The sequence below is a fragment of the Petromyzon marinus genome, chromosome 12, assembly GCF_048934315.1.
Source record: "Petromyzon marinus isolate PM22_M1 ecotype Great Lakes invasive population chromosome 12, UKy_Petmar_22M1.pri1.0, whole genome shotgun sequence".
NCBI lineage: Eukaryota > Metazoa > Chordata > Hyperoartia > Petromyzontiformes > Petromyzontidae > Petromyzon > Petromyzon marinus.
Window position 1 is genome coordinate 15,767,772 of NC_133678.1, and position 18,118 is coordinate 15,785,889.

An 18,118-nucleotide genomic window follows, 5' to 3' on the forward strand; every position below is an offset into this window, starting at 1 on the left:
GTGGTCAGGAAACGGCCAATTGTGCGATGCAGGGGTTGTTGTCTTGTGCGGCGGCTATCCCCCCTATGCTCACCGATACTAGCACCGTTAACTTTACGGACGCTTGCTTGTTTTGAACCAACGCGGCTGCTGCAATAAAAAAAAACGACGAGCGTTGGGGTCGCACGAGTCCCGTTTCTAAGGAGGGCTGTGGAACTAAACCGGTCAAGGTTCAACGTTGCCCTCTCGCACGCACTGTGCGCGCTCACCGGCCTACTCACCTACCCACTCACCCACCTAATCACCCATCCACTCACCTACCCACCCACCCTCTCACCTACCCACTCACCCACCCACTCAACCAACCACCCACTCACATACCCAACCACCAATCCACTAGCCCACCTATGTACTCACCTACCCACTTACCTACCCACTCACATACCCACCCATACACCCACCCATTCACCCACCCACCCATTCACCTACCTGCTTAACCACCCACTCACCTACCCAGTTATCCACTCACCCACCCACCCAGTCACCCACTCACATACCCACTGACTCACCCACTCACATACCCACCCACCTACCTACTCATGCACCCACTCACCCACCCACCCACTCACCCACTCACATACCCACTCACTCACTAACCCACCCACCCACTCACTCACACACCCCCTCACGCACTTACCAATAACCTTGCTCAAACTAAGACACGTTATATAGTCTATTAGCCCTCTCTCGGTGCTGAGTGTTGCTGGCTACTTGACGTGCAAGCTTGCAGCTGTGGCACACGCTTGGAACAGCCCCTCCACTCGGCGCCGCAGTGGTGAGATGTTAACTACCTCGCCTGGTATAAAGGAGGTTGTGGGTTCGATCCTGACATTGACACCTGCTGTATATTTGGAATTTTAGTATTCTCCAGCGGTCGCGTGGATTTTTCTCGGGGTCCTCCGGTTTTTCGCTCTGCATTTAGAATCAACATGAAGCATTTAAAGAATTTGGCTGCTATAAATTTCCACCCGTTAAGCCACTTCGTTGGGCTATCATTTGTGGCCAGGCCGCTTCTACGCTTCTAAAAAAAGAACTACGTGGCTCAGCGGGCCTTACCTGGTAAAATAAAACATAGTTTAGTTTAATAGTTGAGAGTTCGTGCGAAATACGATTCAGGCAGCAAAGGGGAAACACTCGTCTTTCTCGCTTTATTAGAACCTCGAGCCGCCGCAGCCTCGAAACGACGTGGCCCTACGATTCAATCAGAGGAGCACCGATTGTAATAACTCGGGGATCCGGGCGAGCACTGAAGCAAATCACTGAGGTTGCGCGAGAGCATGCGCGGCAATTTAAGTAATTAAATTAGCTAGAAATGACCGGCGGCCTTACGATTCATGGCCAGTGTCATTCTAATGCCTCTTGGCAGAAGTCCCGACCGAACGTAGATTCGCAGGTCGGGCCCAGCGATGATCCGGGCCCTCCGCCACATTCGTTTCAGCCCGCCGGTGACTTGAGACATTTCTGACAAATCTAGCGGCGTGTCGCGTTCACTCGGCAATGCCGTATGGTGGAGGGTCAACGACACAAATTTTTACCGGATCAACGCGTGGCCTAACCCAAAAAAAAGGGAAAACCCACGACTCCTCATATTGGCTGTGGTAAGCTACGGTTAACAGATATCCCGTCGACTATGGAAGCCGAGCACGGTGTCCCGCGGTGGCTGCTGCTGCTGCCGCTACCGCTGGCGCCGGGACGGTCGGCGTTCTCGGGGACGCGCGCCGAGCGGGGGGCCCCCTCCCCGCTGCTCAGCCGCTGCGGCCGAGAAACTTGTGCTCGTACTCCTTGCGCTCCTCCAAGTCGTCCGACGGGCGGTTGTACGGCGTCCACACGGGATCGCCCGCAAACAGCCGCATGACCTTCACGTAGTTCTGTCGACACGCACCCAGAGAGCGACAACCGCGGCGACCACCACCACGACCACGATCTCCGATTAGCACGGCTGGCTACGTGCTGTACGAAAGACGTACACGACGCATGCATGAGAACCGTCCGGCGGTGGTGGCCACCGTGAGCCCCCCCCCCGCGCCGCCCCCCGAGGATTTGAGCGGCAACTGGGACGGCCGCGCCACGACCAGTGCCGGATTATCCCAGTTACAAAAGTAGCTACATAAAGCTACGGGCCCCGCACTTTCAAGGACCTCGCGATAAATGCTTTCAAGCTATCAATTCCGGTTCAGTGATTCTGCACTTGCTCTATTTCTATAGTACTATACCGCCTTCAACTTTTATGAACGACTGGGTGTTTAAGGTTAACGATTTGTTGTATTATTTGGCTGTACAGCAAATAAAAAAATACAATTACTTTGCTATGCAAGTTAAACATTTATGTGTTTTAATATTTGCGGGTTTTTTAAATTTAGGGTTTCTTTATAACATATGCTACATGCCCCGCACTAGCTTAATCCGGCACTGGCCATGGCCAACAGCTAAACGGCGTCGTTGTTACCGCAGCAGCAGCATTGCCGATCCAAACTCCACAGCTATCACAAGCAGCGAACGCAACACAACTGGCGATACAGATGGTCCCCGACTTACAATAGTCCCCGACTTACGATGGTCCGACTTAGGATATTTCAATCTTACGATGGCGATAGCTATACGACAAATTGTAAAATATTTTAAATTTCGCGCGGCAGGCAAACACAGCAGCGTACGAGGTACGATACTGTACGTTGGGACGCTGCCGGGATGTACACATCTCCCGCCTAGTGTGATGCCTCACTCTCATCAGCGGTCGACGGAGTTAAGTTGTCTCGGTGTTAGCGCGTGTATTTTTTTCTGTTTTTTTGTTTCCTGAAAAAAATTTCTACTAAATTGCAGTTCATATAGGTAGGCTAAGAATTTACCTTGTTTTTTTAACTTTACATTTTACTGTGCAATACAGTATTGTAATTAATAAATACAGACAGTATAAAGTTTATACAGTACGGTACTGTAAATTGCTCTGTTTTGCTAAATTATGACCATTCTTTAAGACTCCTGGGTAAGCTAGGCCATCTTTGACTTACGATATTTTTGACTTACGATGGGGTCGTCGTAATGCATCTCCATCGTAAGTAGAGGGCTACCTCGGCAAACAACTTTTCCTCCTCGAGGTTGTTGGGGATTCTTAAGATTTGTTGGATTTTCAGTTCAACGTGGAGTTGCCCGTATTTGTTTCGCAATTACCGTAGGGACTTGTTGAAAGTGAAATGCACGTTTGCACCCGAGTCTCTCAACAAGAGCGGAGACGTACCTCCAGAAAGCGATCACGGGCTCGCACTCTGCAATGCCGCCCAACACACGTGTGTCCTCGCAAGTTTTTCATCGGCGATATTCATGTCACGTGGCTAAGCGACGCAGCGAGGCAATGACCGTGGCCACCAAAAAGTCTCCGGTAGTGAGATGTTAACTACCTCACCCGGTAAACAGGAGTTCGTGGATTCGATTCTGACCCTGACGCCTGCTGTATATTTGGAGTTTGTGTGTCTCTCTCTCTCTCCATGGAGCTGTTAACTGCCTCGCCCAGTATACAGGAGGTCATGGGTTCGATTCCGGCCCCAACGCCTGCTGTATATTTGGAGTTTGCGTGTCTCTCTCTCTCCCCGTGGAGATGTTAACTACCTTACCTGGTACACAAGAGGTTGTGGGTTTGATCCCGACAGTAACGCCTGCTGTATATTTGGAGTTTGCATGTCTCTCTCTATCCGTGGTCAAATGGGAGTATTTTGGCTGCTATACATTACCACGTGATAATCCATCTCGTTGGGCTATCATTTGTAGCCAGGTCGCTTCTGTAGAAGAGCTCTATAGCTCAGTGGGCCTTACCTGGTAAAATAAAAATAGTTTAAAGTTTGATGCTTTTAAGTGGTTTTTTTTGGCCACATTTTCAGGAAAAAGCCCTTTGACAATTTCCGCCAGTTTTCTTCAGGGGCAGAATTCCGAACGGCGATGCAACCTCACCCTCAAGTTGTGTTCGTATCAGATCGTCTTTAACGGGAGGGGGGTTATCGCGACCTCCAGATACGGACGAACGGATGGATGGAGCCAACGCCTAAATGCTTTCTTTCAACCTTAGTTGGGACAGCGGCGACTAAAAAAAAAAGTTAGAAAATAATGGGAGATGTTAGGAAAGAGCCGGAGAAGCACGAGGATCACCGCTGGCGACGACTCGAGACGGGCGACGTTGGCGACGGTTTGGACGCGCGCGAGGAGTGAACGCGGAGTGATCCCCGCGCGACGGCATGCGGCCCGGCGCAGAGCGAGCCCGCGTGGGGGAGAGTCGGAGTCTACGAGCCGGGCGAGAGCTGCGGCTGGCGCAGAGCGCTCCTCACAGGGCCAGCGGGGTCACGGTGGGTCGTGCGAGTCACGTGGAGAGATGGCACGATCGAAGGTGCGATAGCGGAACGACTGGACCGGGCGGTGACCCGCTGCGGTGTGCGCTCCTTCAATGGAGGCGCGGCAAAACGACACGAACTCTCTCTCTCTCTCCTGAAGCCCTCTCGTCGTGGCCAGCAGCAGCAGCGTATTCTCCACATTGGCATTCAGCGCCTGAACTTATTTCCATATGCAAGAAGAGCTAAAGATACATAGCCATCCATAGTCATCCATAGCCATCCATAGAGACACATAGAGGCACATAGAGGCACATAGAGGCACATAGAGGTAGTCGTGCGATTGAACATATCACTATGCGCGAAAACAGACGAGAGATGAAGACGAACCATACAGCCAACGTTACCGTGAGAGGAAAACTAAGGCGCGACAATGTACCGACAGTAAGTAGAAGATTAAAAAATAATATGCTTTACCCTATCCGGCAATAATACCGGACGCGTTAAAATGCTTAGTCGCCAAATAGGCACCGATCGCAAGGCAATAAAATGGCGCCATAGAGAGTAAGTAGAAGAGTCCGTGGATTGGAGAGGGCGCCGTTTGCTATGGGCGGGGTCATCGGGTTCGCGAGACCGACCCACGAGGGCTTCCCGTCACGCGGTCTGCAGACTCCACACCGCAGCCGGAGGGGGAGCGGAGGAGACGAGAGCGGAGCGAGGGGGTCGGCGCGGACCGACGGCACGGGTGGGGGGCACGAGGGGGGCCCCCCGCACGACCGAGGGGGCGCGTGGCGACGGTGCGTACGTTGTCGTCCAGCGTGAAGCGGTGGTAGATGCCGGCGGGCAACGTGATCATGTCGCCGCGGCGCACGGCCACGCGCACCCAGCGCTCGGCCTCGTCGCGCACGTCGAAGTAGCCGCCGCCGTCGAGGACGTAGCGGATCTCGTCGTCGCGGTGAAGGTGCTCCTTGTAGAACGATGCGAGCTGGGGGAGGTGGGTGGGGGGGGGTCACGGAGAGGTCATGGAGTCGTCACGGGGTCACTCCATGCGCACCGAGTCACGTATGACTATGTATGTGCGAGCTAACGGCACCTCGCCCCAATGATATGTTCAGGCTACACGGGGGATCCTTGTCTTTGATGTCTCTGGGTGTCAGCGGTGCCTGCGTGTGTGCGAGTGACTTCCGTTTCTGAGTGCGAGGAGCGGTGGCGTGGCGGTTGACGCATTGCGCTACAAACTCAGTGTCCCGAGTTCGATTCAAGGCCAACACCAGTGACGATTATCTGAACTGGTCCTGGGTCTTTCCTCAGTTCAGCCTCATACAAGCACCTGGTGTCATGTGCACACATCGCCGGAAGGGAGACAAAGGCGGCCAGGCGTGGCGCTGGCCACCGACGCCTATCGTGTGCCGTGCCGGCCTTCATAGGTGCTACTCGCTTACAGCACTCGCCCCAACAGTCTGTTAAGGCTATACGGGGGGGGGGGGGGGAGGGCGAATCTTTGTCGTTGTGCGCAGTTCTCTTGCATGCCTTTGGAGATAAGCAGAGATTCGCGACTTTCGCAATCGCCGTGGGGTTGAGGATCGGCGCCGCCGTACGTCCACGCACAAAGCCACTTCACGACGACCGGGGTGCGTGCGCGCCCGCCACTCCCGGTCCCCGGTGAACGCCGCCCGCCGTCGCGAAAAACCGCCTCCGCTGGCTCGCACCTTCTGCTCGTAGTCGGGCATCGCGTCCTTGCGGATGGTGATGATGTCCATGTAGGAGTAGCCGAGCTCCTTGCGGATCGCTCCGAGCTCCGGGTCGTTCTCGTAATCGTCGGCGTTGAGCTGCGCAGGAGCAAAGGAGGCGCAACCGGTCGGACCGCGCGCCAAACTCCACGGCCGCGCCACTGATCCTCCCCTCTGCCGGATGGCTAAACGCGATTCGCCGGAGATGTGGATTTGAATTTGGGCGAATCATCTCCCCCCATTTCCTCCACCGTCTCCGCGTCGCTATGCCACCCACCACCTCCCCCTTCCACCCAGCCCTTGATTTCAGTTTAATTTCAGCTGAGCACCAGAGCACAGAATGAGAATGTTCATTTCACCTGCAGGAGGAATCCGAGGAGATATGAAGCTCTTTTCACAGATGTTCAGTAGGCGCAGGGGTCAGCAAATTACAACGACAAACAATACACAAACACGTGAGAAGACAATCCTATCCGAAAAATATTCCGTGAGAAATAAATCTGCACCTTTACCCATCATGACAACTTTCACACCCATCACCACCACTTCACCCACCCATCACCACCACTCCCCCACCCATGACCACCACAATTACGTGGAAAAACATGCAAAGGAACCTGTTCGGTTAATATACGCATTGTCTTTGAAACTCATTGGACTATACCAGAGACAGTGGGCCTTCTTCATGGCCAAGTCAGCACCAGCGTAAGGCCACAGAACAAATCCACTTGGAACAGACATCAAAGACAAAGATTCCCCGTACAGACTGTTGGGGCAAGTGCTGTTCGTGAGCACCTATGAAGGCCGGCACGCCACACGAGGGGATGGATGGCCAGCACCCACGCCCGACCGCCTTTGTCACCCTGGCGGCGACGTTTCCTACACACCGCAACAGGTACCCATTTTGAGGCCGAGTGGACCCAGGCGAGGCTCCAGCTACAGGTTCAGAGAATCGTCGCTGCTTTTGGGTGGCCGTGAGCGGGAATGGAACCCCGGGGGTCGCCAGGTTAGTAGCGTGGCGGGGCGCGAACCACCCCACCCACCAACATCCAGGCACCCACAACGCCCCACCCACCAACATCCAGGCACCCACAACGCCCCACCCACCAACATCCAGGCACCCACAACGCTCCACCCACCAACATCCAGGCACCCACAACGCCCCACCCACCAACATCCAGGCACCCACAACGCCCCACCCACCAACATCCAGGCACCCACAACGCTCCACCCACCAACATCCAGGCACCCACAACGCTCCACCCACCAACATCCAGGCACCCATAACGCCCCACCCACCAACATCCAGGCACCCATAACGCCCACCCACCAACATCCAGGCACCCATAACGCTCCACCCACCAAACTCCACCCAGTGCCGGATGGTAGCTGCTGCACACGTGTAGTAGCTACATAATGCTACGGACCCCGCACTTTCAAGGGCCCGGCGCTAAATGCTTTCAAGCTATCAATTCCGGTTCTGTGATTCTGCACTTGCTTTATTACTATAGTACTATACTGCCTTCAACTTTTATGAACGACTGGGTGTTTAAGGTTAGCGATTTGTCGTATTATCTGGCTGTATAGAAAAGTAAAAAAAATACAATTACTTTACTATGCAAGTGAAACATTTGTTTTTTTTTAATTGAGGGCCCCCTTTATAACATTACACGCTCCAGGCCCCACACGAGCTTAATCCGGCACTGTCTCCAGGCACCCGTAAACATCAACCAGCTCGCACGCAACCATCAACAACAACAAGCAAGTGGGCGATGGCGATCGCCGCTGCGGGGCCACCTTCCAGTGCCTCACGCCGAGGCGGAGCAGCGCGGCGGGCGGCACGGGGACGTTCGGCCGCAGGCGGCACGGGGAGCGCGGCTCCGTGCCCGCGGGGTCCATCAGCCACGCTTCCGCCATCGCCACCACCTCCGCGCTGCTCCTCGGCCACCGTCCACGTGGGCGCCCCCTCGTGGCGCGCGCCTCTCGCGGCCTCCGGAGGGGGAAGGGAGGGGGAGGGACCCCCAGGGACCCCCCCCCCTCAACCTCCGACCCGGAATCGGCTCCACGTTGCCCACGCGCACGCGCGTGTCTGTGCCTGCGCGTTGGTGTGGAGCGGTGCGCGGTGGGTGCAGAGCGGTGGGCGGTGAGCGGTGGGAGCGCAGCGGTGGGTGGTGAGCGGTGTGAGCGGTGGGTGCGGAGTGGTGGGTGCGGAGCGGTGGGTGGTGAGCGGTGGGTGCTGAGTGGTGGGTGTGGAGCGGTGGGTGGTGAGCGGTGGGTGCTGAGTGGTGGGTGCGGAGCTGTGGGTGGTGAGCGGTGGGTGCTGAGTGGTGGGTGCGGAGCGGTGGGTGGTGAGCGGTGTGAGCGGTGGTTGCGGAGTGGTGAGCGGTGGGCGGTGAGCGGTGGGTGGTGGGTGCGGAGCGGTGGGTGCGGTTCGGTGAGTGGTGAGCGGTGAGCAGTGAGCTGTGGGCGGTGAGCGGTGAGCGTTGGGAGCGGTGAGTGGTGAGCGGTGAGCAGTGAGCTGCGCTACGAATCTGGGAGGCACGAATTCGAATTCCCGCTCACGGCCAACATCGGTGGCGATTATCTTGGACCGGTGCTGGGGTCCTTCCCTAGGTCGACTCAGCCTCAAAACTGGTGCGGGTGTCTAAACATCGCCGCCCGGGAGACAAAGGCGGCCGGGCGTGGTGTTGGCCACCCACCCCTTCGTGTGCCAGTGCCGGCCTTCGTAGGTGCGACTCGCTAATAGCACTTGCCCCGACAGCTTGTGAAGGCTACTCGGGGGATCTTTGTCCTTGTGCTGCCGCCACCGCCGCTGCTGCAGTTGCTGAGTCACGTGGCCTGAGGGTTCTTGGTGCTCGAGAGCGGGCGGCGGGGGTAGCACAGACAGAGTGCGGGTGAGTGGAGCCTCATCGACACCCATAGAGACCTCACACACAGACTCATAGACACTCAGAGACCTCACGCACACACAGACTCATAGACACTCATAGAGACCACACACACAGACTCATCGACACCCATAGAGACCTCACACAGCCTCATCGACACTCATAGAGACCTCACACACACAGACTCATAGACACTCATAGACACTCATAGAGACCTCACACACACACACAGACTCATAGACACTCATAGAGACCTCACACACACACAGACTCATAGACACTCGTAGAGACCACACACAGACTCATAGACACTCAGAGACCTCACACACACACAGACTCATAGACACTCATAGAGACCTCACACACACACAGACTCATAGACACTCATAGAGACTTCACACACAGACTCATAGACACTCATAGAGACCTCACACACACAGACACATAGACACTAATAGACACCTCACACACACACAGACTCATAGACACTCATAGAGACCTCACACACACAGACTCATAGACACTCATAGAGACTTCACACACACACAGACTCATAGACACTCATAGAGACCACACACAGACTCAGACACTCATAGAGACCTCACACACACACAGCCTCATATACACTCATAGAGACCTCACACACAGACTCATAGACACTCATAGAGACCTCACGCACACAGAGACTCATAGACACTCATAGAGACCTCACACACAGACTCATAGCCACTCATAGAGACCTCACACACACACAGACTCATATACGCTCATAGAGACCTCACACACACAGACTCATAGACACTCATAGAGACCTCACACACACACACAGACTCATAGACACTCATAGAGACCTCACACATACAGACTCATAGACACTCATAGAGACCTCACACATACAGACTCATAGACACTCATAGAGACCTCACACACACAGACTCATAGACACTCATAGACACCTCACACACACACAGACTCATAGACACTCATAGAGACCTCACATACACAGACTCATAGACACTCATAGAGACCTCACACACACAGACTCATAGACACTCATAGACACCTCACACACACACAGACTCATAGACACTCATAGAGACCTCACATACACAGACTCATAGACACTCATAGAGACCTCACACACACAGACTCATAGACACTCATAGACACCTCACACACACACAGACTCATAGACACTCATAGAGACCTCACATACACAGACTCATAGACACTCATAGAGACCTCACACACACAGACTCATAGACACTCATAGAGACCTCACACACACACAGACTCATAGACACTCATAGAGACCTCACACACACAGACTGATAGACACTCATAGAGACCTCACACACACACAGACTCATAGACACTCAGAGACCTCACACACACAGACTCATAGACACTCATAGAGACCTCACACACACACACAGACTCATAGACACTCATAGAGACCTCACACACACACAGACTCATAGACACTCATAGAGACCTCACACACACACACAGACTCATAGACGCTCATAGAGACCTCACACACACAGACTCATAGACACTCATAGAGACCTCACACACACACAGACTCATAGACACTCATAGAGACCTCACACACACACAGACTCATAGACACTCATAGAGACCTCACACACAGACTCATCGACACTCATAGAGACCTCACACACACAGACTCATAGACACTCATAGAGACCTCACACACACAGACGCATAGACACTCATAGAGACCTCACACACACACAGACTCATAGACACTCATAGAGACCTCACACACAGACTCATAGACACTCATAGAGACCTCACACACACAGACTCATAGACACTCATAGAGACCTCACACACACAGAGACTCATAGACACTCATAGAGACCTCACACACACACAGACTCATAGACACTCATAGAGACCTCACACACACAGACTCATATACGCTCATAGAGACCTCACACACAGACTCATAGACACTCATAGAGACCTCACACACACACACACACAGACTCATATACACTCATAGAGACCTCACACACACAGACTCATAGACACTCATAGAGACCTCACACACACACAGACTCATAGACACTCATAGAGACCTCACACACACAGACGCATAGACACTCATAGAGACCTCAAACACATACAGACTCATAGACACTCATAGAGACCTCACACACAGACTCATAGACACTCATAGAGACCTCACACACAGACTCATAGACACTCATAGAGACCTCACACACACAGACTCATAGACGCTCATAGAGACCTCACACACACAGACTCATAGACACTCATAGAGACCTCACACACACAGACTCATAGACACTCATAGAGACCTCACACACACAGACGCATAGACACTCATAGAGACCTCACACACACAGACTCATAGACACTCATAGAGACCTCACACACACACAGACTCATAGACACTCATAGAGACCTCACACACACAGACTCATAGACACTCATAGAGACCTCACACACACACAGACTCATAGACACTCATAGAGACCTCACACACACACAGACTCATAGACACTCATAGAGACCTCACACACAGACTCATCGACACTCATAGAGACCTCACACACACCGACTCATAGACACTCATAGAGACCTCACACACACAGACGCATAGACACTCATAGAGACCTCACACACACACAGACTCATAGACACTCATAGAGACCTCACACACACAGACTGATAGACACTCATAGAGACCTCACACACACACAGACTCATAGACACTCATAGAGACCTCACACACACAGACTCATAGACACTCATAGAGACCTCACACACACACAGACTCATAGACACTCATAGAGACCTCACACACACACAGACTCATAGACACTCATAAAGACCTCACACACAGACTCATCGACACTTATAGAGACCTCACACACACAGACTCATAGACACTCATAGAGACCTCACACACACAGACGCATAGACACTCATAGAGACCTCACACACACACAGACTCATAGACACTCATAGAGACCTCACACACAGACTCATAGACACTCATAGAGACCTCACACACACACAGACTCATAGACACTCATAGAGACCTCACACACACAGACTCATAGACACTCATAGAGACCTCACACACACAGAGACTCATAGACACTCATAGAGACCTCACACACACACAGACTCATAGACACTCATAGAGACCTCACACACACAGACTCATATACGCTCATAGAGACCTCACACACAGACTCATAGACACTCATAGAGACCTCACACACACACACACAGACTCATATACACTCATAGAGACCTCACACACACAGACTCATAGACACTCATAGAGACCTCACACACACAGACTCATAGACACTCATAGAGACCTCACACACACAGACGCATAGACACTCATAGAGACCTCAAACACATACAGACTCATAGACACTCATAGAGACCTCACACACAGACTCATAGACACTCATAGAGACCTCACACACAGACTCATAGACACTCATAGAGACCTCACACACACAGACTCATAGACGCTCATAGAGACCTCACACACACAGACTCATAGACACTCATAGAGACCTCACACACACAGACTCATAGACACTCATAGAGACCTCACACACACACACACAGACTCATATACACTCATAGAGACCTCACACACACAGACTCATAGACACTCATAGAGACCTCACACACACACAGACTCATAGACACTCATAGAGACCTCACACACACAGACGCATAGGCACTCATAGAGACCTCAAACACATACAGACTCATAGACACTCATAGAGACCTCACACACAGACTCATAGACACTCATAGAGACCTCACACACAGACTCATAGACACTCATAGAGACCTCACACACACAGACTCATAGACGCTCATAGAGACCTCACACACACAGACTCATAGACACTCATAGAGACCTCACACACACAGACTCATAGACACTCATAGAGACCTCACACACACAGACGCATAGACACTCATAGAGACCTCACACACACAGACGCATAGACACTCATAGAGACCTCACACACACAGACTCATAGACACTCATAGAGACCTCACACACACACAGACTCATAGACACTCATAGAGACCTCACACACACACAGACTCATAGACACTCATAGAGACCTCACACACAGACTCATCGACACTCATAGAGACCTCACACACACCGACTCATAGACACTCATAGAGACCTCACACACACAGACGCATAGACACTCATAGAGACCTCACACACACACAGACTCATAGACACTCATAGAGACCTCACACACACAGACTGATAGACACTCATAGAGACCTCACACACACACAGACTCATAGACACTCATAGAGACCTCACACACACAGACTCATAGACACTCATAGAGACCTCACACACACACAGACTCATAGAAACTCATAGAGACCTCACACACACACAGACTCATAGACACTCATAAAGACCTCACACACAGACTCATCGACACTTATAGAGACCTCACACACACAGACTCATAGACACTCATAGAGACCTCACACACACAGACGCATAGACACTCATAGAGACCTCACACACACACAGACTCATAGACACTCATAGAGACCTCACACACAGACTCATAGACACTGATAGAGACCTCACACACACACAGACTCATAGACACTCATAGAGACCTCACACACACAGACTCATAGACACTCATAGAGACCTCACACACACAGAGACTCATAGACACTCATAGAGACCTCACACACACACAGACTCATAGACACTCATAGAGACCTCACACACACAGACTCATATACGCTCATAGAGACCTCACACACAGACTCATAGACACTCATAGAGACCTCACACACACACACACACAGACTCATATACACTCATAGAGACCTCACACACACAGACTCATAGACACTCATAGAGACCTCACACACACAGACTCATAGACACTCATAGAGACCTCACACACACAGACGCATAGACACTCATAGAGACCTCAAACACATACAGACTCATAGACACTCATAGAGACCTCACACACAGACTCATAGACACTCATAGAGACCTCACACACAGACTCATAGACACTCATAGAGACCTCACACACACAGACTCATAGACGCTCATAGAGACCTCACACACACAGACTCATAGACACTCATAGAGACCTCACACACACAGACTCATAGACACTCATAGAGACCTCACACACACACACACAGACTCATATACACTCATAGAGACCTCACACACACAGACTCATAGACACTCATAGAGACCTCACACACACACAGACTCATAGACACTCATAGAGACCTCACACACACAGACGCATAGGCACTCATAGAGACCTCAAACACATACAGACTCATAGACACTCATAGAGACCTCACACACAGACTCATAGACACTCATAGAGACCTCACACACAGACTCATAGACACTCATAGAGACCTCACACACACAGACTCATAGACGCTCATAGAGACCTCACACACACAGACTCATAGACACTCATAGAGACCTCACACACACAGACTCATAGACACTCATAGAGACCTCACACACACAGACGCATAGACACTCATAGAGACCTCACACACACAGACGCATAGACACTCATAGAGACCTCACACACACAGACTCATAGACACTCATAGAGACCTCACACACACACAGACTCATAGACACTCATAGAGACCTCACACACACACAGACTCATAGACACTCATAGAGACCTCACACACACACAGACTCATAGACACTCATAGAGACCTCACACACAGACTCATCGACACTCATAGAGACCTCACACACAGACTCATCGACACTCATAGAGACCTCACACACACCGACTCATAGACGCTCATAGAGACCTCACACACACAGACGCATAGACCCTCATAGAGACCTCACACACACACAGACTCATAGACACTCATAGAGACCTTACACACAGACTCATAGACACTCATAGAGACCTCACACACAGACTCATAGACACTCATAGAGACCTCACACACACAGAGACTCATAGACACTCATAGAGACCTCACACACACACACAGACTCATAGACACTCATAGAGACCTCACACACAGACTCATATATGCTCATAGAGACCTCACACACAGACTCATAGACACTCATAGAGACCGCACACACACACACAGACTCATAGACACTCATAGAGACCTCACACACACAGACTCATAGACACTCATAGAGACCTCACACACACACAGACTCATAGACACTCATAGAGACCTCACACACAGACTCATCGACACTCATAGAGACCTCATACACACACAGACTCATAGACACTCATAGAGACTTCACACACACACAGACTCATAGACCCTCATAGAGACCACACACAGACTCATAGACACTCATAGAGACCTCACACACACAGCCTCATAGACACTCATAGAGACCTCACACACAGACTCATAGACACTCATAGAGACCTCACGCACACAGAGACTCATAGACACTCGTAGAGACCTCACACACAGACTCATAGACACTCATAGAGACCTCACACACACACAGACTCATATACGCTCATAGAGACCTCACACACACACAGACTCATAGACACTCATAGAGACCTCACACACACACACAGACTCATAGACACTCATAGAGACCTCACACACACATACAGACTCATAGACACTCATAGAGACCACACACACACAGACTCATAGACACTCATAGACACCTCACACACACACAGACTCATAGACACTCATAGAGACCTCACATACACAGACTCATAGACACTCATAGAGACCTCACACACACAGACTCATAGACACTCATAGACACCTCACACACACACAGACTCATAGACACTCATAGAGACCTCACATACACAGACTCATAGACACTCATAGAGACCACACACACAGTCTCATAGACACTCATAGAGACCTCACACACACACAGACTCATAGACACTCATAGAGACCTCAAACACATACAGACTCATAGACACTCATAGAGACCTCACACACAGACTCATAGACACTCATAGAGACCTCACACACAGACTCATAGACACTCATAGAGACCTCACACACACAGACTCATAGACGCTCATAGAGACCTCACACACACAGACTCATAGACACTCATAGAGACCTCACACACACAGACTCATAGACACTCATAGAGACCTCACACACACAGACGCATAGACACTCATAGAGACCTCACACACACAGACGCATAGACACTCATAGAGACCTCACACACACAGACTCATAGACACTCATAGAGACCTCACACACACACAGACTCATAGACACTCATAGAGACCTCACACACACACAGACTCATAGACACTCATAGAGACCTCACACACACACAGACTCATAGACACTCATAGAGACCTCACACACAGACTCATCGACACTCATAGAGACCTCACACACAGACTCATCGACACTCATAGAGACCTCACACACACCGACTCATAGACGCTCATAGAGACCTCACACACACAGACGCATAGACCCTCATAGAGACCTCACACACACACAGACTCATAGACACTCATAGAGACCTTACACACAGACTCATAGACACTCATAGAGACCTCACACACAGACTCATAGACACTCATAGAGACCTCACACACACAGAGACTCATAGACACTCATAGAGACCTCACACACACACACAGACTCATAGACACTCATAGAGACCTCACACACAGACTCATATACGCTCATAGAGACCTCACACACAGACTCATAGACACTCATAGAGACCGCACACACACACACAGACTCATAGACACTCATAGAGACCTCACACACACAGACTCATAGACACTCATAGAGACCTCACACACACAGACGCATAGACACTCATAGAGACCTCACACACACAGACGCATAGACACTCATAGAGACCTCACACACACAGACTCATAGACACTCATAGAGACCTCACACACAGACTCATCGACACTCATAGAGACCTCATACACACACAGACTCATAGACACTCATAGAGACCACACACAGACTCATAGACACTCATAGAGACCTCACACACACAGCCTCATAGACACTCATAGAGACCTCACACACAGACTCATAGACACTCATAGAGACCTCACACACAGACTCATAGACACTCATAGAGACCTCACACACACACAGACTCATATACGCTCATAGAGACCTCACACACACACAGACTCATAGACACTCATAGAGACCTCACACACACACACAGACTCATAGACACTCATAGAGACCTCACACACACATACAGACTCATAGACACTCATAGAGACCACACACACACAGACTCATAGACACTCATAGACACCTCACACACACACAGACTCATAGACACTCATAGAGACCTCACATACACAGACTCATAGACACTCATAGAGACCTCACACACACAGACTCATAGACACTCATAGACACCTCACACACACACAGACTCATAGACACTCATAGAGACCTCACATACACAGACTCATAGACACTCATAGAGACCACACACACAGACTCATAGACACTCATAGAGACCTCACACACACACAGACTCATAGACACTCATAGAGACCTCACACACACAGACTGATAGACACTCATAGAGACCTCACACACACAGACTCATAGACACTCATAGAGACCTCACACACACAGACTCATAGACACTCATAGAGACCTCACACACACAGACTCATAGACACTCATAGAGACCTCACACACACACAGACTCATATACACTCATAGAGACCTCACACACACACACAGACTCATAGACACTCATAGAGACCTCACACACACAGACTCATAGACACTCATAGAGACCTCACACACACACAGACTCATAGACACTCATAGAGACCTCACACACACACAGACTCATAGACACTCATAGAGACCTCACACACAGACTCATCGACACTCAGAGACCTCACACACACAGACTCATAGACACTCATAGAGACCTCACACACACAGACGCATAGACACTCATAGAGACCTCACACACACACAGACGCATAGACACTCATAGAGACCTCACACACAGACTCATAGACACTCATAGAGACCTCACACACACACAGACTCATAGACA

The 18,118-nt window shown here is 51.0% G+C and overlaps 2 protein-coding genes and 3 long non-coding RNA genes across 9 annotated transcripts in view; 1 reads left to right on the forward strand and 4 right to left on the reverse strand.

Annotated features, from left to right (window-relative positions):
• Positions 1 to 1,168: 1,168 nt before the first annotated feature.
• Positions 1,169 to 8,083, reverse strand: LOC116941484 (acireductone dioxygenase). Its single transcript, XM_032952596.2, has 4 exons — positions 7,880 to 8,083; positions 6,062 to 6,181; positions 5,158 to 5,337; positions 1,169 to 1,907 (listed from the first exon to the last, which is right to left on the reverse strand). The coding sequence occupies exons 1-4, from the start codon at positions 7,997 to 7,999 to the stop codon at positions 1,785 to 1,787; spliced, it is 543 nt and encodes a 180-aa protein (XP_032808487.2). The 5' UTR covers positions 8,000 to 8,083; the 3' UTR covers positions 1,169 to 1,784.
• A 28-nt stretch (positions 8,084 to 8,111) lies between these two features.
• WDCP (WD repeat and coiled coil containing) overlaps positions 8,112 to 18,118 on the forward strand; it is a 34,658-nt gene continuing 24,651 nt past the window's right edge. Inside the window, exon 1 of one of the 4 annotated variants that reach the window (XM_032952593.2) lies at positions 8,112 to 8,246. The gene's annotated coding sequence lies outside the window, so the exon portion shown is untranslated. Of the gene's footprint in view, positions 8,247 to 8,490; positions 8,977 to 18,118 lie in introns of those variants that run through there. The other 3 variants (XM_032952595.2, XM_032952594.2, XM_076066684.1) reach the window with 3 other exon arrangements.
• LOC142924352 (uncharacterized) lies at positions 11,842 to 12,980 on the reverse strand. The gene is made up of 4 exons (XR_012941598.1): positions 12,921 to 12,980; positions 12,322 to 12,712; positions 12,069 to 12,177; positions 11,842 to 12,031 (listed from the first exon to the last, which is right to left on the reverse strand). It is a non-coding gene; the product is annotated as an uncharacterized LOC142924352 (long non-coding RNA).
• LOC142924353 (uncharacterized) lies at positions 13,672 to 14,579 on the reverse strand. Its single transcript, XR_012941599.1, has 3 exons — positions 14,520 to 14,579; positions 13,921 to 14,311; positions 13,672 to 13,774 (listed from the first exon to the last, which is right to left on the reverse strand). It is a non-coding gene; the product is annotated as an uncharacterized LOC142924353 (long non-coding RNA).
• On the reverse strand, positions 16,102 to 17,852 carry LOC142924351 (uncharacterized). 2 transcript variants are annotated; one of them, XR_012941597.1, is made up of 4 exons: positions 17,774 to 17,852; positions 17,235 to 17,736; positions 16,675 to 16,853; positions 16,102 to 16,182 (listed from the first exon to the last, which is right to left on the reverse strand). It is a non-coding gene; the product is annotated as an uncharacterized LOC142924351 (long non-coding RNA). The 2 variants fall into 2 exon arrangements; XR_012941596.1 differs by lacking the exon at positions 16,102 to 16,182 and having other exon boundaries at positions 16,460 to 16,853.

Bases quoted from the DNA above. Each gene is read 5' to 3' on its own strand.
- LOC116941484 (XM_032952596.2), bottom strand. From the start codon at position 7,999: ATGGCGGAAGCGTGGCTGATGGACCCCGCGGGCACGGAGCCGCGCTCC. The intron at 6,182-7,879 runs GTGGCCCCGCAG...GCTCCTGCGCAG, and splicing joins TCGGCGTGAGGCACTGGAAG to CTCAACGCCGACGATTACGA. The intron at 1,908-5,157 runs GTACGCACCGTC...GCGTGTCGACAG, and splicing joins GCTTCACGCTGGACGACAAC to AACTACGTGAAGGTCATGCG.